Source organism: Myotis nattereri (genome assembly GCF_964212035.1).
Source record: "Myotis nattereri genome assembly, chromosome: 13".
NCBI classification, from domain to species: domain Eukaryota; kingdom Metazoa; phylum Chordata; class Mammalia; order Chiroptera; family Vespertilionidae; genus Myotis; species Myotis nattereri.
In genome coordinates, this window is record NC_138088.1 from 38830907 (window position 1) to 38855926 (window position 25020).

Genomic DNA, 25020 nt, shown 5'->3' on the forward strand with positions numbered 1-25020 from the left:
GGCTGAGCGGTGCTCCCCCTGTGGAAGCGCACTGACCACCAGGGGGCAGCTCCTGCGTTGATCATCTGCCACCTAGTGGTCAGTGCACGTCATAGTGACCAGTCATTCCACTGTTCAGTTGATTTGCATATTAGCCTTTTATTATATAGGATAGTAAATTTATAACTTTGTTTCTCTGTTCCTGCCTGAAACATTTTTGAACAGCCCTGGCTTTTAAACTCTGTAAAACATCCTGTCTAATAACACATTGTATGCGGGAAACGTATTTATACGTTTTACGTATTTATACGTTCTACCAGTGTAGTAGAGCGCGGGACACGTATTAATACATTTTTTATAGACTAGTGGTAGAATGCGGGTAACGTATAAATATGTAAACTAAAGTTATTGTAATTTTACTGAACGTTGCTATTTGCACAAAAAATTAGCAAAAATGGCCCGCGCCACTTGTTAGTGCACAATAAAAACTACCCGAAAACAATGTGTTAATAGACAAGCATGGTAATTGACCGTACCTTCGCTACACATCCCATTGGCTAATCAGTGTGATATGCAAATTAACCGCCAACAAATATGGCAGCTAATTTGCATACTGCAGGCTGCAATCCCCAGCCGCTGGCTGCCCCAGCAAGATCCTGGCCTGCGGTGTGCAGGGTGGGGTAGCCGGGGCGGGCGGCAGCGAGATCCCCAACTGCTGCCTGCCCCAGCGCAGGATCTGGGCCTGTTGTGTGCGGGCGGGGTGGGCGGGGCAGGCAGCAGCACTATCTGAGCGGCCGCCTGCCCCAGCTCGGCATCCAGGCCTGCCATCTGCAACCAGGGGAGACGGGGCAGACACCGAGGGATTGGGCATGCCATCTGCCACCAGGGAAGCAGGCCTAAGCCAGCAGGTGGTTATCTCCCGAGGGGTCCTAGACTATGAGAGGGCACAGGTTGGGCTGAGGGGACACCCCCACCCCCGCCAGTGCACAAATTTTTGTGCACCAGGCTTCTAGTCTATAATAATAAAAGCATAATATGCTAATTAGACCAGACGTCCTTCCGGACGACCTTCCAGACGAAGCCAGGCCTGCAAAGGAAGCCTGTGTCCCAGGTGCCTGCTGGCAGCTGGAGGGAAGCGGGTGCCGACAGCCAGGGGAAGAAAAGCCTACTCTTTTATGAATTTCGTACATTGGGCCTCTGGTTATGAATATAAAACTGTTTTTGAGATCCTTTACCACATACTCTTTTCAAATGGGTGTTATTTATTTGGAATCAGAAATTAAAAAATGACAATGTTGTTAGTAAAGCCATGAAGAATGTTAGGACACATCTGTCATGTTTTAGGGTAGAGTCTTAAGTTGGTAAGGCTGTAGAAAAATGAAGGTAGCTAGTAATTCCAGTATAAATCTCCCTGACAAAGTGAGCAATGCCAAAACTACCATGGAAAAGTAAATTCCTTTGAGCTTTTTAAACTTGCCTTACTTGCTTTTTGAGTGACAAAATAGTAAGATTTAATAGGAGATTAGAGTACTAGTATTATTTTATAGAATAATTATTTTAAAGCAGATATTCAGAAAGTAGTTATATTTTTAAGTATTTGTATGATTATGTATTGGGCCAGACTTTTTTCAGTGGAAAGACATAAGATTATAAACTAATATATAGAAAAGTAAGGTTTGCTTTATAAACTTTTTTCTCTAATAATTGTTAATTACACAAATACATGATTATATTTTCTCTGTAAAATGGAAAACAATATAGGAAGATATGTCTCATTTTACTTTCTCTTCACATTTTTAGACAAATGTATTTTTATGTGGAAAACGTAATTATTTTTATATGTGTATATTCTTTAATATATAGTGTTACATATATTTTTCTGTCACATTTCTAAAACAGTGTCTCTGTATTTATGTGTCTATATATATTTTGTTTTGCTTTACTTAACTTTACATTTTCTATATCTGTAGTTTTTCAGAGATACATGAAGTTCATAGGTGAAAGATAACTAAGTTAAATATTTTTAAATTGTATTCTCATAGTAAGTTTTATTAAAGATCTCATCAAGGTTAGCTCCCCATGTTAGCATTAAAGAAACATAAAAATTATTTTAGGATAAGAGCAAAATCGAACTGATTCAATTTTGGCATTTAACTTGATACTCACTTCCCAAATCACATGAATATTTCATAATGTTATTTTATGAGGATTATTGCATGTGTTCTCTTGCAGGTATGAAATTCCTGCTTGTGGCCTTTCAACCAGTTGGTGAGCCATGTTAAAAATTGCATCAATTAATTATAAATAGTATTTCAATTATATTGTAGTTCAATTGACCTAAGTTTTTGTTTTTTCTAAATTAATAGGCCAAAATTTGAAGATGGCTACATAGTTTATCTTGTGAGTTCCAAACTGCAAGTGAAATGATTATAAATGAGTCATGTTATGTATAACTGTAACATGATTTCATACGAGATTGAATATATACCCTATTTATGTCAAATTGACAATCTTTCAATAGAAAGTAATTTATGTTTTTGCTAGGTACTGCTTTTATGTTGACATCTTTTTTTGTTTTGTTTTTTGTTAATCCTGACCCAAGGATATTTTTTGACTTTTAGAGAGAGTGGAAGGGAGAGACAGAGACAGAGACATCGATGCAAGAGAGACATATTGACTGGTTCCCTCCCAGGTGCCAACCAGGGCTGGGGATGGAGCCTACAACTGAAGTACATGCCCTTGACTGGAATCAAACCCAGGACCCTTCAGTCCGCTGGCCAGTGCTCTATATATTGGCATTTTAAATGAGAAAATGAGATTGTAGTAATTAGATGATGTTTCAAGTTTTTAATTGTTCATGTATTTTTCTGAGTGAAGTTTTAGTTCAATGATTGAATCACTTTCATGTAACTTTTGACTAGCAAGAAGAAAGTTTTAAGACATTACACAGATTTCTTAATCTCAGCACTTTAAATTGTGTAAAAGTAGAATATGTTACCCTCCTCAGTTAAACCTTTGCTTTGGAAGTTTTTTACTGCAGGAACAATAACAGCAAGAACTTGAATACATGGGCTTTATGAGCAGCAGCTAAATATATAACATTTTGAAAGCTTTATATTTTGTTTACTAACTTTATTGGTGTGTATAGTATTAGAACATTTTAGTAGAGTTCATTGGCTTTTATTATGCAGAAATATATTATCTTGGGTGTTTAATTTGACTTAGTGACTTCCTTCATGATGGTTAAGTTGTGGAGGGGCTGGACAGTGTTCAGAATTTATTTTTGAAAAGTCCTTAAAAATGTTACAGCCTTACATGTTTATTTTCACTTTTATTTACCTAATGTATTGTCACCTTAAAAAGGTAGTGAATAACTATCTTTGCAGCTGCATGTGTGTTCTTTCTTTATAGTTCATGATAAATTATTGCCTTACCTATGTAAGAATAAGTTAATTTTATAAATGTTAATTTGTGTGATCTGAAGATTGAGAAAGGAATTTATAACACCTTTAGGCCTGAGCTTCTGGGAGAGGGAAGAAGTATGAACTTTGAGAGAGAAGTTTAAATTAGTTAAACTAAAAGAGTAAAAACAAGTTCTCAAATTGAATAGGATGGGATTTGGGGGGGAGAATTTGTTCCTTTTATACGAGACAAACTTGGAAAGGGGTTGCAATTTGAAAACACTCTGACTACCTGTGATTTGATTCCACAAATACAGTTTGAGTATCAAAGTTATAGTAAAAGTTGTATTCATTCTATTTTTATGTCAGTCAGACTTGTATATTATGTTAGGCTTCAAATTAGACTAAACAAAATTGTGCTGCCCAGCCGGTGTGGTTCAGTGGTGAGTGTCGGCCTATGAGCCAGGAAGTCATGGTTCCATTCCTGATCAGGTTACCTGCTTGGGTTTCGGGCTCAGTCCACAGTAGGGAGCGTGCAGGAGGCAGTTGATCAGTGAGTCTCTCTCATTATTGATGTTTTTTTTCTCTCTCTCTCTCTCTCTCTCTCTCTCTCTCTCTCTCTCTCTCTCCCTCTCTCTCCCTCCCTCCCTCCCTTTCCCCCTCCCTCCCTCCCTCTCCCCCTCTCCCCCCTTCCTCTCTGAAATCAATAAAAATATATATTTTTAAAATTGTGCTAATTTTTCCAAGATAAAGTTTTCTAGAGCACTCCTATATGCCAGAGAGATATGAAATGCTTCTCCTCAAGGAAGAAAATTTAGAATTAGTAAAGGCATCATAATCAGCATAACCTTCACGCCCCTACTCCAAGCAAGGTGGTTTCCCTGGCTCTTGGTTCAAGATGAGGAAGAGAACCTCTTTATCTTGAGCAGACGTGGTCTTGAGGTGGTAGAAATGTTCACATCGGCTATTTTGGTTTATATATATTCGGCTATTTTGGTTTTCATATTGTCTTTGAAAGAGACGTTCCTATTCTATTCTTTATTTCCCCAGTTCCATATTTTATTTCTTTTTTTTTTTTTTTATCCTCACCAGAGGACATGTTCATTGATTTGAGAGAGAGAAACGTGAATGTGAGAAACATTGATTGGTTGCCTCCCGCATGTGCCCCTACCAGGGATCAAGCCCACAACCCTGGCATGTGCCCTGATCATGAATCAAACCTGCAACCCTTAGGGACTACACTCCAATCCAATAAGCCACCTGACCAGAGCATATTTTACTTCTTTCAAAAGCTATTCAAAGACTCCTACTACCCTCCATTTGAACCCAGAGTTTGATCTTTTTTCATCTTGCCTCCTAGTATACCTTTTTGGTAGATCTCTTTAGCTGCAGATTCCAAGGTATCAGAATGTGGTAGCAAACTCTAAGCCTTTTCTCTGGCAGAAATTGAAGGACAAAATTCTTGAACTGACCCTACATTCTTCTCTAAGATTGTCTGGCTTTCATTGCAATGAATATGTAATTTATTTAACATACATTTACTGTGTTTAATACATTAAATCATGGTTCGGATTCTTGGGATATAAGTAAATATGATTCCTAACCTTTGAGTTATTCCAGTATAACTGTGTGTGGAGGATAGGGGATGGAGAGATTCATATATAATTTTAATGTGGTGAGTGCTGTAGCTGAGTTTTGGACAAAGTATGAGAGTATTGATGAATGATTAATTCTGCTCAGATACACCATGTGAGTATGTTGTGAAGTATACTAGTAGTAGTTCACCAAGTAGACAAGGTTGGGAAAAATATTCCAGAATAAGCAAACGAGGGATCACAGACTTGACTAGTTAGCAGACCAGTATATCAGGTCAAGGGTCATTAGCCACAATGTTTAGAGAATTGGGTTTTATCAAAAATACTATGAAATAAGGCACTGATATGTCAAATTCATATATTAGAAAAGTAATTATGGAGGTATTATACAAGCTATATTAGAAAAGGGTGGGTTTGCAAATGAGGACATTAAAATTAGTCTATGATTCTGGTTCCCAAACACAGTGGATTACCTAGAGAATGTGTTAAGGATATAGATCCTTGGCCACATACATTGGGTTCTTAATGTCAATTTTGTGTTTTTCAATTCTTGTTTCTAGTTGATTCTTTTTCATATCCTGCTATATCACTTTTTACAGTTCCCTGCTGAATTTCAAGCTTGGCCTTTATCTCCTTAAAACATAGTAAGTATAGTTGTTTCATAGCCTGTGTCTGATAATTCCAATGTCTGGAAATTCTGTAGATCTGTTTATATTGAATATTGGTCCTGCTAGTTTTTGTTAGCAGATGCTATTTTTTCTCTGTATGTGCCTAGTTACCTTTGCTTGGGTGCTGGACATAATATTTGAAACATTATATATAGAAAACAGTTTGAAGGCTAAGGTGATGCCATCCTTCATAGATTTGAATTTGTGTCTCTTAGGTGCCTGGTTGGCACTAGTTATATAGTTTTTTCATTCATTCAGATGAGGTAAAGATCAGATAAAGTCTGTTTGGCCATTTTTCTTATTAAGTTGTAAAAGTTTTTTACTGTTAAACCAACTTTGTGTTCCTTGGATAAACTTCAGTTAGTCATAATATCCATTTTGTATGTTGATGGTTCAATTTGCATTTGTGTGTATTTAAATTAATAAACTTTATTTTTTAGAGCTGTTCTGGATTCACAGCAAAATTGAGCAGAAAGTACAGAGAGTTTCTATATACACTATGTCCCTACACACCCACAACCTCCTCCACACAGTGTGGTACATTTGTTACAATCAGTGAACCTACATTAATACGTCATTATCACCCAAAGCCCATAGTTTACATTAGAGTTCACTCTCTGTGCTGTAAATTCTGTTCTATGGGTTTTGAAGAATGTATATAATGACGTGTGTTCACTATTATTCATATCATACAGAATCATTTCATTGCCCTAAAAATCCTTTCTGCCCTGCCTGTATATCCTTTCATATGCCCCTAAATCCCTGGCAACCAATTATCTTTTTACTTGGCTCCATAGTTTTGCCTTTTTCAGAATATTAAATAGTTGGAATAATACAGTATATAGCCCTTTCATATTGGCTTCTTTCGCTTAGCAATGTGCATTTGTTTCTTTTATGTCTTTTCATGGCTTGATAGCTCATTTCTTTTTAGTGTTGAGTAATATTTTAATGTTTGGATGTGCCACAGTTCATTTATCCATTCACATCTGAAGTACAGCTTGATTGCTTCCAAGTTTGGCAATAATGACTAAAGCTGCTATAAACATTTGTGTGCAGGTTTTCATATGATGTAAGTTTTTATTTCATTTGGGTAAATACCAAGAAGTCTGATTGCTGGATCATATGATAAAAGGATGTTTAGTTTTGAAAGCAGCAGCCAAATTGTTTTCCAACGTGGCTAGACCATTTTGTTTTCCCTCTAGCAAAGCATGAGAGTTCCTATTGTTCCACATCCTCACCAGCATTTTGTGTTGTCAGTGTTTGGGATTTTGACCATTCTATTAGATATGTAGTAGTATCTCGTTTTAATTTGCAATTTCCTATTAACACATGAGGTTCAAAACATCTTTTCATGTATTTACTTGCCATCTATATATCTTCTTTACTGAGATGTCTCCAGATCTTTTGCCATTTTAAATTAGATTGTTAATTTTCCTAAAAACAATAAGAGCAGAACTCAATAAACTTTTAGGAGTTCTTTGTATATCTTACAAAACAGTCCTTTATCAAATGTATCTTTTGAAGATATTTCCTCCCACTTTGTGGCTTCTTTTAATTTTCTTGACAGTGTCTTTCAGAGAGCCAAAGTTTTTAAAATTAATGAAGTCCTGCTTCTCATTTATTTCATGGATTATGCCTTTTTATCTAAATTCATTATCATAATCCAAGGTCAGCTAGGTTTTCTCCTATCTTCTAGTAGTTTTATAGTATTTTTATTTTACATTTCGACCTATTGAGTTAATTTTATGAAATATGAAGAGTGTAAGTTCTGTGTCTTGGTTCATTCTTTTTGCATATAGATGTCCAGTATTCAGCACCATTTATTGAAAAGACTGTCTTTGATCCTTTATATTGCTCCTTTGTCAAAGATCAGTTGACTATATTTATGTGTCTATTTATGGGCTTTCTGTTCTGTTCTATTGATTCATCTGTCTATTTTGTCAGTCCCATGCTGTCTTGATTACCGTAGCTTTGTAGTTAGTCTTGAAATTAGGTAGTATTCATCTTTCAACTTTATTCTCCTTCAGTATTGAGTTTATTATTCTGGGTCTTTTGCCTCTACATATAAATTTTAGAATCATTTTGTCAGTATTCACAAAATAACTTGCTGGGATTTTGATTGGGATTGTGTTGAATCCATAGATAAGTTGGGAAGAACTGACATCTTGACAGTACTGATCTATCCATGAACATGGACTATCCATTTATTTAGTTCTTCTTTGATATCTTTTGTTAGAGTTTTGCATACATTATTAGATTTATACCTATTTCTGTTGGATGCTAAAGTAAATATCAATTTATTTTAAATTTCAAATTTCATTTGTTCATTGCTGTATATAGGAAAGTGATTGACTTTCCTTGTATCCTGCAATGTTGGTATAATTGCTTACTCATGTTTTTTTTTGTTTTGTTTTATCTGTTTTTCTTTGGATTTTCTAATAAAACAAAGACAGTTTTATTTCTTCCTTCCCAATCAGTATATCTTTATTTCCCTTTCTCTTCTTATTGTATTAGCTAGAATTCCCTATACATGTTGACAAGCAGTGGTGGGAGAGGTCTTCCTTGTCTTGTTCTTGTTCTTAGCAAGAAAGTTTTAAGTTTTTCACCATTAAATTAGCTACAGGTTTTTTGGTAGATATTCTTTATCAAATTGAGGAAATATCCTTCTTTTCCAAATTAGATTTTTTGTTATGAGTGGGTGTTGAATTTTGTCAAAAGCTTTTTCTGTGTATATTAATATGATCATGTAGTTTTTCTTCTTTAGGGTATTGTGATGGATTACACTAATTGATTTTGTTTTGTTTCTTAATCCTCACTGAGGATATTTTTTCCATTGATTTTTTTTTTAAGACACAGTGGAACAGAGGGAGGGAGAAAAGTTGGAAAGAGAGAGAAAGACTTTGAGAGAGAGAAACATTGATGTGAAAGAGACACATCAATCTGAGAGAGACATATCAATTGGTTGCCTCCCACACACACTCCGATCGAGCCTGCAGCCCAGGTACGTGCCCTTGACTGGGATTTAAACCCAACACCCTTCGATAGACTGGCTGATGCTCTAACCACTGAGCAACAACAGCTGGGGCACATTAATTGATTTTTAAATGTTGAGCCAGCTTTGCATATCTGGTATAAATCCTCTTTGGTCATAGTGTATAATCCTTTTTATACATTGTTGGATTCACTTTGCTAATACTACTTTGTTGAGGTTATTTGCATCTATGCTTATGTGAAATACTGGTCTGTGGCTTTCTTTTCTTGTAATGGCTTTGTCTGTTTTTGATATTAGGGTAATGCTGGTAAATAATAATACATGAATAAACCCTGTTTTGCATGCTCGCAACTATAAACTTACTTTTGCTCTGCCCTGTTTATTCATGTTTTCATATGTTATATTCTTTCTACCTAAAAATTTTCCTTTAAAATAGCTTTATAGCCTTTCAGCTGGAACTGCCATCTTACAGTAATTCACAAAATGACTAACACAAAGGGAAAGAGGAGAGGCACCCGCTATATGTTCCTTAGGCCTTTTAGAAAACATGGAGTTGTTCCTTTGGCCACATACATGCAAATCCACAAGGAAGGTGATATTGTGGGCATCAAGGGAATGGGCACTGTTCAAGAAGGAATGCCCCACAAATGTTACCATGGCAAAACTGGAAGAGTCCACAATGTCACCCAGCATGCAGTGGGCATTATTGTGAACAAGCAAGTTAAGGGCAAGATTCTTGCCAAGAGAATTAATGTACATATTGAGCATATTAAGCACTCTAAGAGCTGAGATAGCATCCTGAAACATGTGAAGGAAAATGATCGGAAAAAGAAGCAAGCCAAAGAGAAAGGTACCTGGGTTCAACTGAAGCATCAGCCTGCTCCACCCAGAGAAACACACTTTCTGAGAACCAATGGAAAGGAGCCTGAGCTGCTGGAACCCATTCCCTATGAATTCATGGCATGATAAGTGGAAAAAAAAAAAAGACTTCTGTGCTGATAAAAAATAAATAAATTAAATTAAATAGTATAGTGCAGATCTGCTGACAACAAATTCAGTTTTTCTCTGAAAATTTTTTTATTGTACTTTCATTTTTGAAAAATATTTTTTCTTGGTATAGGATTCTTAGTCAGGAGGAGTTTTCTCACCTCATTTTTTTCTTTTCACATTTTAAAGATTTTTTCCATTACTTCTGACTTGTACAGTTTCGGATGAATCTGAACATTCTGGTCTCTCCTTCTGATGACTTTCTAGTTGGTGGGAATGCGAATACTTCTCAGCCCTGAGGGAGTTCTGGAAACTGTTTTGCTTATCACTCTCCAGTAATTGTTCTTTCCCCAGAAGTTTCCCCCCAGCTTTGTAGTGTTTTGCCTTGCACATGTGCAGATTAGTATTCAGCTAAAGACTCAAGAGGATTCTTACGCAGATTTCTGGAGTTCTTTCTCAGTGGAGTGCTTTCTTTCTACTACTCTGGCACACAAGTTCTGGCCCCGGTTGGCCTGTCCAAACTAATAGCCAGGCTTTCTTTGAGGTCCCCCGTCCTGTACTGTTGTCCAGAATTGCCTCTGTGCACAACACTGGGTGTTCGGTAGGCTCACCCTGTTTGTTTCCCTTTGTCAGGGATCATAGAGGTTGTTTTCAGCAAGAAAGTTGTATGAATTACCCTGTCCACCAAGTTCGAATCTACTCTGTCTTTCTGCAGAATTTTTGGCCAACATGTATAAATAACTTTTAGGAATATAGATGAAGATCAAACACTTATTTGAATTTCTAATTACATATTCAAATAATCCTATCTAATAAAGAGGTAATATGCAAATTGATCATCACTCCATCACACAAGATGGCCGCCCCCATGTGGTCAAAGATGGCCGGCAGGGGAGAGCAGTTGTGGGCGATAGATGTTTCCCAGTTGGGAGGGACCAGGCCTGCAAGGGAGGGCAGTTGGGGGTGACCAGGCTGGCAGGGGAGGACAGTTAGGGGTGACCAGGCCGGCAGGGGAGGGCAGTTAGGCATTGATCAGGCTGTCAGGGGAGTGGTTAGTGGGTGATCAGGCTGGCAGGCAGAAGCAGTTAGGGGCTGATCAGGCAGGCAGGCACGCGAGCGGTTGGGAGCCAGCAGTCCTGGATTGTGAAAGGGATCCCAGATTGGAGAGGGTGCAGGCTGGGCTGAGGGACACACACACACACACCGTGCACGAATTTCGTGCACCGGGCCTCTAGTATATTATATAAGATAATATATTCAGAAATAGTGCCTTTTTATTCAATACTGTTTGCATACATCTTGACATCAGTATGTTTATTATCACTGTGACCAGTTTTATAGTCTTCAACCACAAGCACATAATTTTCACTTTTGTCCAAGTTGTAGGAGATACAGTGCTTTTTATTTTTATGTATTACCTTGATACAAGAAATTTTATCTCACACAAATTTTCAAATGCATTGTTTTTTCTTTTATTTGTCCTATAGGTATAAAATTATCTACAACCTAGTCTCTTGATATGTTATTTTTTATTTTTCAATTACAATTTACTTTCAGTATTGTTTTGTATTGGTTTCAGGTGTACAACATATTGGTTAGACAGAGTGTGCCCTATGTTTTCAGTACCTACCTGGCGCCATACATAGTTAGCACAATAGTATGGACTATATTACTATGTTGTATTTTAAGGTAATATTTAAAGGTGTTTTTTTATGACAGTTTGCAATTGGATGGTTATATTTCTGGGAATCCTCACTTTTGTTCAGTTTCTTCTCCCCTATTCCAATTAAACAGCACCAAAAGAAAAAACCCACTGATCAAAAAGTAACCTTCCAAACTAGCACTGATTGAGATAATTTCAGCATAATGCATTTTCTCCAGATAGTGCTTTGTTGTTCAAAATTAATGGAGAAAAAGCACCCATAATATAAGCGATGTTGTTAAGCAAATGTATTTCCTCTTTTTGAGAGATTATTTTGAGGAAAAACCTCTTTTCTCTTTATGTGTATACAGTATTTCTTAACATTGGAATTGTAAGTCATTTTTTCTACTTTATGCTCATGAAGATGACAACCGTTGCCTACCATCTTTTGATTGGCCTTAGATTTAATTGCCTATTTGATTTACATTTTCTTATAGCAGCTAGAATAAATTATCCTACAGGTAATTACCAGCCTTCTCCTACTAGTTTCATCTGCTATTCTAGTGGAGAATGAAGAATAAATTAAATTTTTTTAAAAAACAGGCTTCATTACAACATCCTATAGAGATACAATCTATATGTTAAAACTAAATGCTTCTTGTGTTACACTTGGCAGGTAGCTAGCTCCCAATGACTCATAAAATAGGTCAGTTAAAACTGAGCTTTTTCCTGACCTGGTGGCTAAGTTGGTTGGGTGTTGTCCAGTACATCAAAAGGTTTTGGGGGGAAAAAAAGGCGGGGGGGGGCGGTTTTGGGTTTGATTCCTGATCAGTGCACATGCCCAGGTTGCAGGTTCAGGTTTGATCCCCAGTTGGAGTGCATATGGGAGGCAACCGATTGACATTTCTTTCCCCCATCGATGTTTTTCTCTCCCCCTTCCTCTCTAAAATTAATAAAAATATATCCTCAGATGAGGAGTAAAGAGAAAAAAAAAAAGCTTTGTTAGCAGAAAGTGAGGCATATTGATAAGGTATTTTCAAACAGTGAATGTACTATAGCTAGCATTATTTACTGATTTCCTTGGATTATGGTTTTTCTTGTTGCTTTTTTTTTTTTTTTTTTTTGTAATCCTTACCCAAGGATATGTTTTGTTTTTTAGAGAGAGAGGTTGGGAATGGGAGAGAAAAAAAGAGAAACATTGATATGAGAGAAAATCATTGATCTGTTGCCTCCTATACTTGCCCTGACCGGGAATCAAACCCGAGACCCTTTGGTGCACGGGACAGTGCTCCAACCAACTGAGCCACACCAGTTGCCACGACTTTTGTTGCCTTTTTATATTGTAAAGTGTGTTTTTTATAACCTACGAAATTATCAACATTTAGTTCATTATTAAACTTCTGTAAAAGAAACATATAGGGAGTTTTTGTGACATATATGGATTTAAAGTGAAATTGACTTCAGGAATTCTACCCATGAGATATTGTTTGGTTATATTTTTAAATGAACTCTTGTGTATTTAAACTACTTCTCAATAAGCACTGTTATCTCTCTTTACTGCCCTCAACTCAAGAGTTAACAATCATGTGATTTGCCTCAGCTGCAGAGATAGGCCCTGGTTGACTTTAGCTCATCTCTAAAGCTTATGATTGCTGTGGAATGGATTGCTTGTGGAATGGATATTTACTGGGAACTGCCTGAAAGAATGCTTTCGTTTTTGTGGGAGTTACTAGAAGAGCCACTGAAGGATCTTTGAAAATTATGCTATGAAAATGTGACAACTGGCATTGCTACAGATGAAACTAGCCTCCAGATGAAGCCCACACATGGAGGAGGGCATAGTTGAGAGAGTGGTAGAGAAGTGGAGTCTCTGACTAATGTTATGAGCCTTTTGGTCAGAGTCTAAAATTACTAAGTGCATGGAATAGTCAGTTCTGTCATGTGATAAGTTTGCCTAACCCTGTTTGAGTTGGGTTTTTGTTTGTGTGTGTGTGTTTAATATATTTCTTTATTGATTTCAGAGAGGAGCAGAGAGGGCGAGAGAGATAGAAACATCAATGATGAGAGAGAGTCATTGATTAGCTGCCTCCTGCATACCCCCCACTGGGGGCAAGCCCGCAACCCGGGGATGTGCCCTTGGCCAGAATCAAACCTGGGACCCTTCAGTCCACAGGATAACACTCTATCCACCGAGCCAAACTGGCTAGGGCAGGTTTTTGTTTTATATAATAAACACCCTTAACTAATAATTGGGATATCACCTTGTGAACAATTTTGAAAGTACTAATACCGAATATTTTACTATCTATATATATAGAAGCCTAAGCAACCATTCGACCATTCAACCAGTCTCTATGACACGCATTGACCACCAGGGGGCAGACAGTCTACGCAGGACTGCCACTACGCAGACAGCCACTCAGCTGACCGACAGGCGCCAGATGCCGGGCTCACAGCTGGCGAGCTCAGCTGCAGCGGCACAAGCCTCTCCTGTAGACACTCCCCCTGCGCACCCCTTCCCCATCTGATAGGGACCGGGACTGGCATCGGTACTGACTGGGCGCAAGCCCGCAGCCACTTCTGTCATGGGCGTGTCAGTATCGCCCTAGGACAGGTGCGCGGAGACCACAGCAGAGCAGCAGCGAGCCTACTGAGAAACAGTGGTGGCAGGCACAGCGGGGCCAGGGTGAGTGGGAGCGGTGCAGCACCTGGCCCAGGCTCAGGCTCCTGCCCGGCCGCCTGCCGCTTCACTCACTACTACATCCTTCAAGGGATGTTGGACTGCAGGTTTCAGCCCAATCCTCGCAGGCCAGGCTGGGGACCCCACCGGTGCACAAATGTGTGCACCAGGCCTCTAGTTTCTAATATAATTTGCAATTTTAATCATATTAGAATAGCATCTTTATTCAGCAAATATTTGAGTCATTCAGGATATATAAGTCTATACTATTTTCAGATAATGGATTGATACCATGTTTTTTAAGCTTTTTAAAATATTAACCTCTAGAAACTTACAGCACTTTAATGCTTAAGGGTCTATAATGGGAAATCCTAGAATACAACTTTTTTCTCATGTGAAAAATATTTGAGTGACAATTCTATATAAAGCTTATTTGTAAGGTAGATAAATGATATATAAATACCTCATTTTGTATTGCCTTTTATGTGTGTACTTTTTCAGTTAATTTTTTTTTAATCCTTACCTGAGGATATTTTTTCCATCAATTTTTATTATTTTTAAAAAATATATTTTTATTGATTTCTGAGAGGAAGGGAGGAGGGGGGAGAGAGAGAGAGATAGAAACATCAATGATGAGAGAGAATCATTAATTGATTAGCTGGGAGAGACACATGGATTGTTGATTCCCACATGCACCCTGACCAGGGCTGGGATTGAAGCTGCAACCCAGGTACATGCCCTTGACCGGAATCAAACCCAGGACCCTTTGGTGCTTGGGCTGGCACTCTAACCACTGAGAAAACCGGCCAGTGCTTTTTCAGTTAATTTTTCATGAAAGACTACTTTCATTAAAACTAGGCTTTGTCCAAACTTTCAGTGACTCTCCATTTTGTTCATTGTAAATTCCAGATATTTTTGCCAATGAAAAGGCCCCATAATTTCAAACTTTATTTTTCATCCTTTTTCATATTCAGTGAGATTAATATGTTTCACGGATCTAGGCCTTTGCTTGCTCCCCCTGGTTTGTTCCAGTCCTTTTTGCCTATGTAATTAATACCCATCTTTCTTGCCTCCAGTTCTGAATCAACTTCTTCAATAAAATCTTTCATCAATTATCCACCATGACTATACGTGATCTCACAAACTATTTTATTTCTTGTAAGAAAAGTCAGGCTGTAACCGGTTTGGCTCAGTGGATAGAGCGTCGGCCTGTGGATTGAAGGGTCCCAGGTTCAGTTCCGGTCAAGGGCATGTACCTTGGTTGTGGGCACATCCCCAGTGGGGAGTGTGCAGGAGGCAGCTAGTCGATGTTTCTCTCTCATCGATGTTTCTAACTCTCTAACCCTCTCCCTTTTTCTCTGTAAAAAAATCAATAAAAAAATTTTTTTAGAAGAAAAGTCAGCAATACTGGATACTTTAAAGTAAAACAAATATCCTTCATTCCTAGTTCAGCCCTCCAGAGGAGAACCTCTTAATACTTTTGATTTCTTGATATCATATATTTTAACATATATGACTTATTTGATTATCACTTGATTTTTCTTTTGGCAAGAATATTTCAGGAATGGTCAATGTATTTCATATTGCAACATAACAGGAAGCATATACTATCTGTGGTCTTTTCATATGATAGTTAAATGGATCAGTGATTGAGGTATTGTCAACTCATACCAAATATTTTACTATCTCACTGAATGATCTATCTCATTCTTTTAAAGTGTCATCAATTGCCCTAGGGAGTTTGGCTCAGTGGATAGAGTGTTGACCTGCGGAGTAAAGGGTCATGGGTTTGATTCCAGTTAAGGGCACGTAACTCAGTTGCACACGAGATCCCTAGACCCAATGCAAGATGCAACCAATGGATGTGTCTCTCTCACATTGAAGTTTTTCTCTCTCTGACTCTCCCTCTCTCTTCCACTCTCTCTAAAATTCAATGTAAAAAATTCCTCAGGTGAGGATTAACAAAAAATAAAATAAAATAAAAATGAATTGTCATAGATAGCTACTTGACTATTACCATAGTAAGATGACATGTAGGTGTTAAAAGGTTAGACTCTAGAGCAGTGGTTCCCAAACTTATTTGGCCTACTGCCCCCTTTCCAGAAAAAATATTACTCGGCGCCCCCTGGAAATTAATTTTTTTTTAATTTTAATAGCAATTAAACAGATATATGTATTAATGTTTCTACCTTTTTCATAAAATATAGTAAAGAAAGGTGTAAATTAGAAACATTGAAGTTTGAAATTATGAAACTTTATTGAACTCAGAATAGAAAGGTAATACAAAAAAAGTTAAAACAAATGCACCTGTGGCCATCACTGCCTCTCTGGATCGCTGCAGCGCCCACCAGGGGGCGGTAGCGCCCACTTTGGGAATCACTGCTCTAGAGCTACACTGCCTGCCATTTATGTCCTTTGGCAAGTGATCTTTTATGCCTCAGTTTTTTCTACTCTGAGTTAGGTGCCTCATAGGGTTGTTTCAAGGATTAAATATTTTAAGTGTTTAAAACAGTGTGTAAAGTATACATGGTAAGTGTCAGGAAATACTAGCTACTGACATTGATTTCGAAATTTTATTTTGCTGTTTATGCACTGGAATTTATTTTCATGGAAAATGCTTTATTGGATGATACTGTATTCTACCAATGAATCAAGGTCACATTGTAGGAAAGCAGTGCCATTTAAATAACAAATCTCATTTATATTTTTCATATCATATGATTTTTAATAAGAAAACATTACCAGAAAAGGGGATTTGTTAACATAACACTCGAGTCTATAATGAAGAAAATAAGTGTTCTAGAAACACTAGAAAATAAGTGTTTCTAGTTATTAGAAAGAAAATTGGTGAAAGAGAAAAAGAAACGAGTGACCCCATCAATGGCTTTTGATTCTGAAAGGCTGTTCAGTTCCTTGGCATGGGAGTTAAAAATGAGCGTACATAGTCCTATTTAATTTGAGAAAGAAGTTTCTAAAAATTCATTGCAGTTATGCAAACAAAGTAACTCTCAGATTAACAAAGATGTGGATAGAAGGGGAGATGCAGATATAAAATTATAAACAGCAGCAGGAACCATAAAGTAGTTTACAGAAACTACTGAAGTTTACAGAAAATGTGTAAGAAAAAAAATTATTTTTTAAGTAATATCTCAAATAAAATTAAGCTTTAACAGCATCAAATTTTTAAGAGGGATGGAAGCATCAGGTCACATTTTTGCTAATGTCTGATTTAGTATTGATAAATAATATTTGAGTTGGAAAAGCATATCTATAATAATAAAAGCTTTATATACTAATTAGACTGGACGTCCTTCCCTATGTCCTTCCGGACGAAGCCAGGGCTGCAGCCAGGGGATCAAGGAAGCCGCTGCGGCTGCGAAGGCCTAGAATTCTCTTTCAAGAATTTTGTGCATTGGGCCTCTAGTAATAATATAAAAAGAATCATAGGCATAATAAGAAAGCACAGCCATAAATGAAACCATGGATTACTCTAAAGTATATTGAATTTTTTTCATTTAAATTAATGTCTTCTCTAGTTGCCAGTGGGCTTGCAAATTTACTCCTGAAATCAATGAGTAAATCTTAGAATTTCATAAAAAATGTACATATGTATTACCTGGTGATGAGAAAGCAGTAGCTTGATTTTTTAAAATTTTTTAAAAATATTTATTAAATTGATTGGGGTAACATTGGTCAACATGAACAAATTAAATCATAAGGTCATAAACTTTTTTTAGAAAGGGAAAATGTGGGTTCTGGAAATTAAAAGTCATAATGGTTCCCTATTTACCCATGACCCCCAGTAGATGCCTGAAACCACGGATAGAACAGAACCCTGTATATATATTATGTTTTTTCTATACAGACATACCTATGATCAAGTTTAATTTATAAATAAGGTACAGTAAGAGATTAACAACAGTAACTAATGATAAAATAGAACCATTATAACAACCTACTATAATAAAAATTATGTGAGTGTAGTCTCTCTCTCTGTCTCAAAATACTTTATTATATTATACTTACCCTTCTTGTGAAGATATAAGATGATACAATAACCTACCTGATACGGTGAAGTGAGGTGAATGATGTATGCATTGTGCCATAGCCTTAGGCTGCTGTTGACTTTCTGACAATGGTCAGAAGGTGAACGCTGTGAACACACGCCCTGCCTTATTTATGATAACCTAGACGACTACTGAAAGACTGCTGTCCGACAGCCCGCAGGACTACTAGGCTAAAGGGATGATTCCTGTCCCACCAGGATGGCCTGAGATTTCATCATACTACTCAAGACTGGATGCAATTTAAAACTTATAAATTGGTTGTTTCTGGAATTTTCCATTTAATATTTTTGGTCTGCAATTGACCTCGGGTAACTGAAACCACAGAAAATGAAACCGCAGATAATGGGGTACTATGATAGTAACAGTTTGTAACTTTTAGTGAGGTCTTTAAGTCTTTGGACATATTATTGGATAAGATATAATGGTGATTTCTTTAAATTTCGAGTAAGTAGGTAGATTTATAAAAGCAAGATCCAAAGTAGGTTGGAATTCAAAACCGGCATTTGATTAGAGGTTCAGTGTCACCCTTGAAAGAGATCTTCAAAGCACTTTAATGTTGGTTATTTTGTGTCACCATTTCCATCATTGATTTGTGTGAAGGTTTTGAAAGTAGGTTTATCTGCTTGTAGATTATTCAGAGTTGGACTTGGACAGCTGGTACCTTAGAAGGCAATCAAGAACATCTTCCTAAAACCTTGCCTCATTAATCTAGTGCATTTCTATCTTCCCCTCTCCTACCATACTTTGATATGTAATAGAAATTCACAATTTAGTTTGCTTTAGGGAAAAAAGTGACTTTTCTTTCTTTTGTCTGCCTAATATTTTTACCAGATTAATGTATGAATCGTATGTGTCCCTTTTATAGCATATTCTTAATGATACAAATTTAAGATATTAAGAAAATTAGGAAAGTCTCTGAATAAAATATGTTTTTATCTACTCTAGGAATATGAAGCACGAACAGGGAGGGCCTGTAAACCTCCACCTCAGTCTTCAAGACGTAAGAATTTTGAATTTGAGCCACTTTCTACCACTGCCCTCATTCTTGAGGATCGACCATCGTAAGTAGTCTAGTGCTCATCAGGCACACAGTTTATATTTTAAACTTTAATTTTGCTTACTATTTTACACAAAATATATCAAGAAATTAGAGAAATTGATTTTAAAAAAATTTTAAATCCCAGAAACATATCCTAAAACTAATAAGAAGGACTATATTGTTGATGTTCAAGCTTACGCATACTTTCTAGAAGTCTCTATGAGCCCATGTCTGAGACATAAATTCTGGCTTTTTATATTTGTTTCCATTTTGACCATTCCCTCTCTTACCTTAATATGATAAGGCAATGTTTTTTCTTTCTTGACATTTAATATATACTTAAGGTATATTTGTCTTGCCTTTTGAACAATTTTTGAAATTGGAACTTGAAATGTTAACTACTGACTGTCAACCAGTTGGTTTACTGTTACTAAGAATACATTTTTAATACCCTAAAAAAATCTTAAATTCTTCTCTTCCCATTTCTGCCACAAAGTTGCTATTCTTCAAAATATTGTCTCTGATTTCTTACCAAACAAAGCACACTTTCCTAAAGCAAGACCTCTTGGTTCTTAACTCCTTTTCCCTTCTTGGGCTCTCAGAATCTGTTCTTTTTCTTTTAGGCTTCTCTTTCCTTCCAGTGTAATAATTTCTAACCCTTTTTATCATTTCCCTGCTCTGTAGCTTTTTCTATCCATTATCCTAAAGAGCATAATAAAAGGATCTGGAACCAAACAGTCAGAGGTTGAATATTTTTTAGACATTGTGAGAGAAGAAGTACATTATTTCTCAATTCTTGTTGCATTTATTTATGCTAAAGAATTGTGATCCCAGTGCTCCCTTTTTTTTTTTTGTAAGGATTTGGTGAATACATTCATATTATTTTTCCTTTGGTTTTATTTGTCTTGATGAGGCGAATGAATCAGGCCAATTCAAAGAGTGTTTGGATAAGCAAGAAAAGATCTTTTGACTCCTGACTGACAGCTGAGTAGGTAGATAACCAAGCTCCCAGAAGAGCTTTCTTAAACTTGTTAAAATTCATCCAAAATAGATTAAACTTTTTACCAGGAATGTTAATTTCTTCCCTGAAGGAGTTTATAAAAATACTATGCAAAAAGTTCTGTGCTAGATAGTCTTTGGGACAAATTTTTATTTACACCATCCTCTATTTTACAAGTCTCACCTTCGTGCCTTTGCTCACGTTATTGACTTCTATTGGAATACAGTTACCTTATTTTTACTGCTCACATACCTAAGCCTTTAGAGATTAGGCTTTATCTTTTCTGTCAAGCCAAGTCTTTGTTGACATCTTCCCTCTTACTCCTTTACTAGAGGCCTGGCGCACGAAATTCATGCGCAGGTATAGTCCCTAGGCCTGGCCTGTGTTTAGGGCCATCTTCCCCAGCTACTGGCAGCTGGCCCCACCCCCTGCCACCACCCACCCCTGGTTCCCCGTTTGCCATTGGGCGATCGGAGCCTGCCGACCAGCAGGGAGGGACCAAGAGGTGGCCAGTGTGCCTCACAGTGACTGGTCGAGTGGTCGTTCTGGTTGTTCTGCCGTTCAGTCAATTTGCGTATTACTCTCTTATATATATTTAGATGTGCTCCAATCCTTCCACTTCCGGGGAAAGAGGCAAAGGAGGGTTCCTGAAAGTGATAAGGGAGGCAGCAGGGTGAACTTTTTGGGGGGGAAGGGAGAGTTTCCTCCTGATGAGGGGCTTCAAAGGACAGCAGCCTACTTCTGCTACCCTCTGTCTCCAGAGACACAATTTCTGATTGGCATCTGGCAGGACAGAGCAGTTGCAGGTATAGGACTGGGAGTGCCTTTCTGCATGCAGTTCCCTGGAGAGTCTCTTCCAGCCAAGGAAAGCTTTGTTCTAACCATTTCTCCCAGAGCCAGGGCTGCTGGGTGGTCTGGGGCAGGAGGGCAAAATGGAGGTAGGGCAGGGCAGGAAGAAGTATAGGGTAGAAGACTAGGGGGTGAGGGAGGGAGAGGGTGAAATCTGTGTGTGGAGGGGGGAGGGCTGGTGCAGAAGGAGAGTTGGCGTCAGCACAGGAAGGTTTGGAGATACTGGGGGAGTAAGAGGGACCAGCAGATTCCAGAACAATGTAAAGGTTCTATGGAATCAGGTGGGGGTCCGCGAGGGTGAGTATAGACTCACCCTTCCCCAGACCCTGCCATCCCAGGTGGCTAGTGGGAGGGGTTCATAGCAAGGCACTGAGCCCCCTACACTTTGTGTCTGAGGCTCCAGAACATGTGGCCAACACGCCCCACCCCTGCCACCCCTGCCTAAGGGCTGCCATTTGGAATGCATTTGCAGACACATGGATTGTTGTTAAGTTAATGCTTTTTAATTCACTCTGTTTCCCACTTGTCATTTTTTATTAAAAAGGCGATTTTGCTGGTGTGTGTTCCTTTGCGGGGGTGACAGGGGTATTCTCCATGGGCAGAGATCCAATGAGAGACAGAGACAAAAGGCCCAGTGAGACATGCCCTGATGGGGGCCCCCCGATTAGGGAGGGGAGGCCCTGCTGGGGACAGAGCTGTCAGGGGCGAGGGGCCATGCTTCCACCGTTTCGGTCGCTGGGCTTTTATTATATAGAATGGTCTGAAGCAGAAGTCTTAACCATTATTCATCCTTGCTACAACATACCTGAAGAATCTTACTAACTTGAGAAGAGAGGAAGAGGTACAATATATAATTTGGAAATTTGTCACATACCTTTCCTCTAACCGGTTGAAAATAATTTTAAAAACTGACTCCAAAAACCAGATATTATTACATTATTAATATACATTTGGATATGTGATAATACTTAAATGTATTTTTTTTGCATATTTTTTCACTGACTGTGAAGCCATTAATTTTATAAACCAACTAGAGGCCCAGTGCACAAAAATGTGTGCACTCGGGGGGGGGGCGGGGGGGGAGGGGGGGGGGTCCCTCAGCCCGGCCTGTGCCCTCTCGCAGTCTGGGACCCCTCAGAGGATTACCACCTGCTGGCTTAGGCCCGCTCCCTGGGGGATTTGGCCTAAGATGGCAATCAGACATCCCTCTGGCAGCCCTCAGGGGATGTTCACTTGCCAGTGCGGAGGAGGCCTAAACTGCAGTCAGACATCCTTAGCGCTGCTGAGGAGGCAGGAGAGGCTCCCACCACTACCGCTGTACTGGCAGCCATCAGCCTGGCTTGTGGCTGAGCAGAGCTCCTCCCATGTGAGAGCACCCTGACCACCAGAGGGCAGCTCCTGCATTGAGAGTCTGCCCCCTGGTGGTCAGTGTGTGTCATAGTGACCAGTCATTCCCAGTCTTTCTGCTGTTAGGGTCAGTTTGCATATTACCCTTTTACTATATAGGATAGAGGCCTGGTGCACGGTTGGGGACCGGCTGGTTTGCCCTGAAGGGTGTCCCGGATCAGGGTGGGGGTCCTGCTTGGGTGCCTGGCCAGCCTGGATGAGGGGATGATGGCTGTTTGCAACTGGTCATACCCCCTTCAGGGTGGGGGTCCCCACTGGGGTGCCTGGCCAGCCTGGATGAGGGGATGATGGCTGTTTGCAGCTGGTCACACCCCCTTCAGGGTGGGGGTCCCTACTGGGGTGCCTGGCCAATATGGGTGAGGGGCTGAGGGATGTTTTCAGGCTGGCAGGTGACTGAAGCTCCCAACCTCTCCTTTTTTTCTTTTTCTTTTTTATTCTGGGATTTATTTACCTTCTATGGTTGTCCCTGGAGCTGAGAGCCGGCTTTAGCTCTGAGGCTCAGCTCCAGCTCTGAGACCTCGGCTGCTGAAAGCAGGTATCTGGGTTTGTTTGGGTTCTATAATTGTAACACTGTTGCAACTCCAGCTCTGAGGCCCGGCTGGCTGAAAGCAGGTTTCTGGGAATGGTTTAGCTTCTATAATTGCAACATTGTTTCTTAGAGTGCAGCTCAGAGGCCGGCAGCGGCAGGCAGGGAACCTTGGCTTCCTCCATCACTGGAGCAAGCAAGCTTCCTGTTCGCTTCAGCTGCCTGGCTGCCGGCTGCCATCTTGGTTGGCAGTTAATTTGCATATCTCGCTGATTAGCCAATGGGAAGGGTAGCGAAGTTACGGTTAATTACCATGTTTCTCTATTATTAGATAGGATACATAGCATATGCAAGTGATTAACTGATTATCAAATTATTCATAACATTATCTTGAAACTCTAAAAGTGCAAAGCAGTTTGTTATAAAAGTATACTGGCACTTACCATGTGATCCAGGAATTCTACTCTTAGGTATATATGCATAGAGAAATGATGGCAGATACCCACACAAGACTTGATATGAATATTTATAGTACCTTTATTCATAGTGTCCCCAAACTGGAAACAGTCTAAATGTTCATCCAAATGGATAAATGGAACACTGATCACCAATTAAAAGGAATATGTTCATAATACACAGAACAGCATGGGTGAATTTTTAAAATATGCTGAGCAAAAGAAGCCAGACAAAAAAGAATCTATGTGAAACTCTTTAAAAGGCAACCAACTAAGGTACAGTGATAGAAATCACAGATGTGATTGGCCAAGGTAGGAGTTGGGTAAGTATTGAGTGCAGAGGGTTATAGGAAACTTAATGAAGTGATGGGAATGTTCTGTATCTTGATTGGCATGTTAGTTGCAAAGGTATGTAAAATTGTCAAAACTCTTCAAACTGTACTCTTAAAATATGTTTGTTCATTTTAGCACATGTAAATTCTACCTCCAAAAAGTTTCCTTTAAAAAACCCTGTAGTAAGTGGGCTTAATAAGACCTAGAAATATTGGCTGAAATTTGACATTCAAAAATAATGAATAAACAAATACATATGACATATAAATATATATAACATATATAACAAATATTGGCAACTCGGATTCTGGTTCTTTTCTAAAATGCAAAGTTCTTTTCAACCTATTACTTTCTTAATGTATGAAATGAGATGAGGTTAAAAATTCTTGGTATCTGTAAAAAAAGAAGTTAATACATTTAAAAGTTAGTCTTTTGAAAAGTGACTTAAAAAAATTTTCCCCCCAGAAATCTTCCTGCCAAATCTGTGGAAGAAGCTTTACGTCACCGACAAGAATATGATGAGATGGTGGCTGAGGCTAAAAAACGAGGTATAACTTTAACTCTAGTTGGTAAATTTAATTTACTGAATTTCAACAGGAAGGTAGATGGTGAAATTGATGAAGTCTGTCTTTATGATGATGGTGATTTCTTATTTTTATAACTACATTTGTTCTTAAAGAGAGATAAAATGTCATACTAAGATCATAGTTCTTCTGTAAGGACTTTTACAAAACTAATAGGAAGAGAAAGGCAGCAGACTTATGAGAGATCTTGTCATTACAGTCATGAACCCTGGACTGCTACTAACTTATAAATGAAGATATTTATTCACAAAATTCACTTGTACAGTTTTTAGGCTTTTGATATATAATTTAATAATTTTAATGCTTTAAAATAACTTCCTATATGACTGTGAGAATGTGATTTGAAATTAAAATATGCTTTTGTGACTTCATGGAGTCTCTCTAGAGTCCCAGTTGTGTCATTTGGACAGTCACATAAATGTATACTCTCGTGTGCATAAATTCACACATTTATTCATTCTCTCTTCCAACCAAGAAGTATAGTGTAAGGATAATTTAACAATATTTATTTACTAAGTACTGTTCAGGATATATTTTTAGAAAATATTACACAGCTATGTTTGTGTAAACACACATACATGCACACTTTTTGGCCTATGCTTTTTTTAAAATATATTTTTATTGATTTCAGAGAAGAAGGAAGAGGGAGAGGGAGATAGAAACATCAATGATGAGAGGGAATCATTGATCAGCTGCCTCATGCATGCCCCCTACTGAGGATCGAGCCCGCAACCCGGCATGTACCCTTTACAGGAATCAAACTCAGGACCCTTCAATCCACAAGCCAACGCTCTATCCACTGAGCCATACCAGCTA

At 38.4% G+C, this 25020-nt stretch overlaps 1 protein-coding gene and 1 pseudogene across 2 annotated transcripts in view; both read left to right on the forward strand.

The window, feature by feature from the left end:
* TBC1D12 (TBC1 domain family member 12) overlaps nt 1-25020 on the forward strand; it is a 73052-nt gene that overhangs the window by 23850 nt on the left and 24182 nt on the right. The window contains exons 3-4 of the mRNA XM_081105332.1: nt 18957-19072; nt 24086-24168. Of these exons, the coding sequence (XP_080961458.1) occupies nt 18957-19072; nt 24086-24168 (199 nt within the window). The remainder of the gene's footprint in view (nt 1-18956; nt 19073-24085; nt 24169-25020) is intronic.
* On the forward strand, nt 9119-9609 carry LOC308529310 (large ribosomal subunit protein eL21-like; annotated as a pseudogene). Its single transcript has one exon. The product of its transcript is annotated as a large ribosomal subunit protein eL21-like (transcript).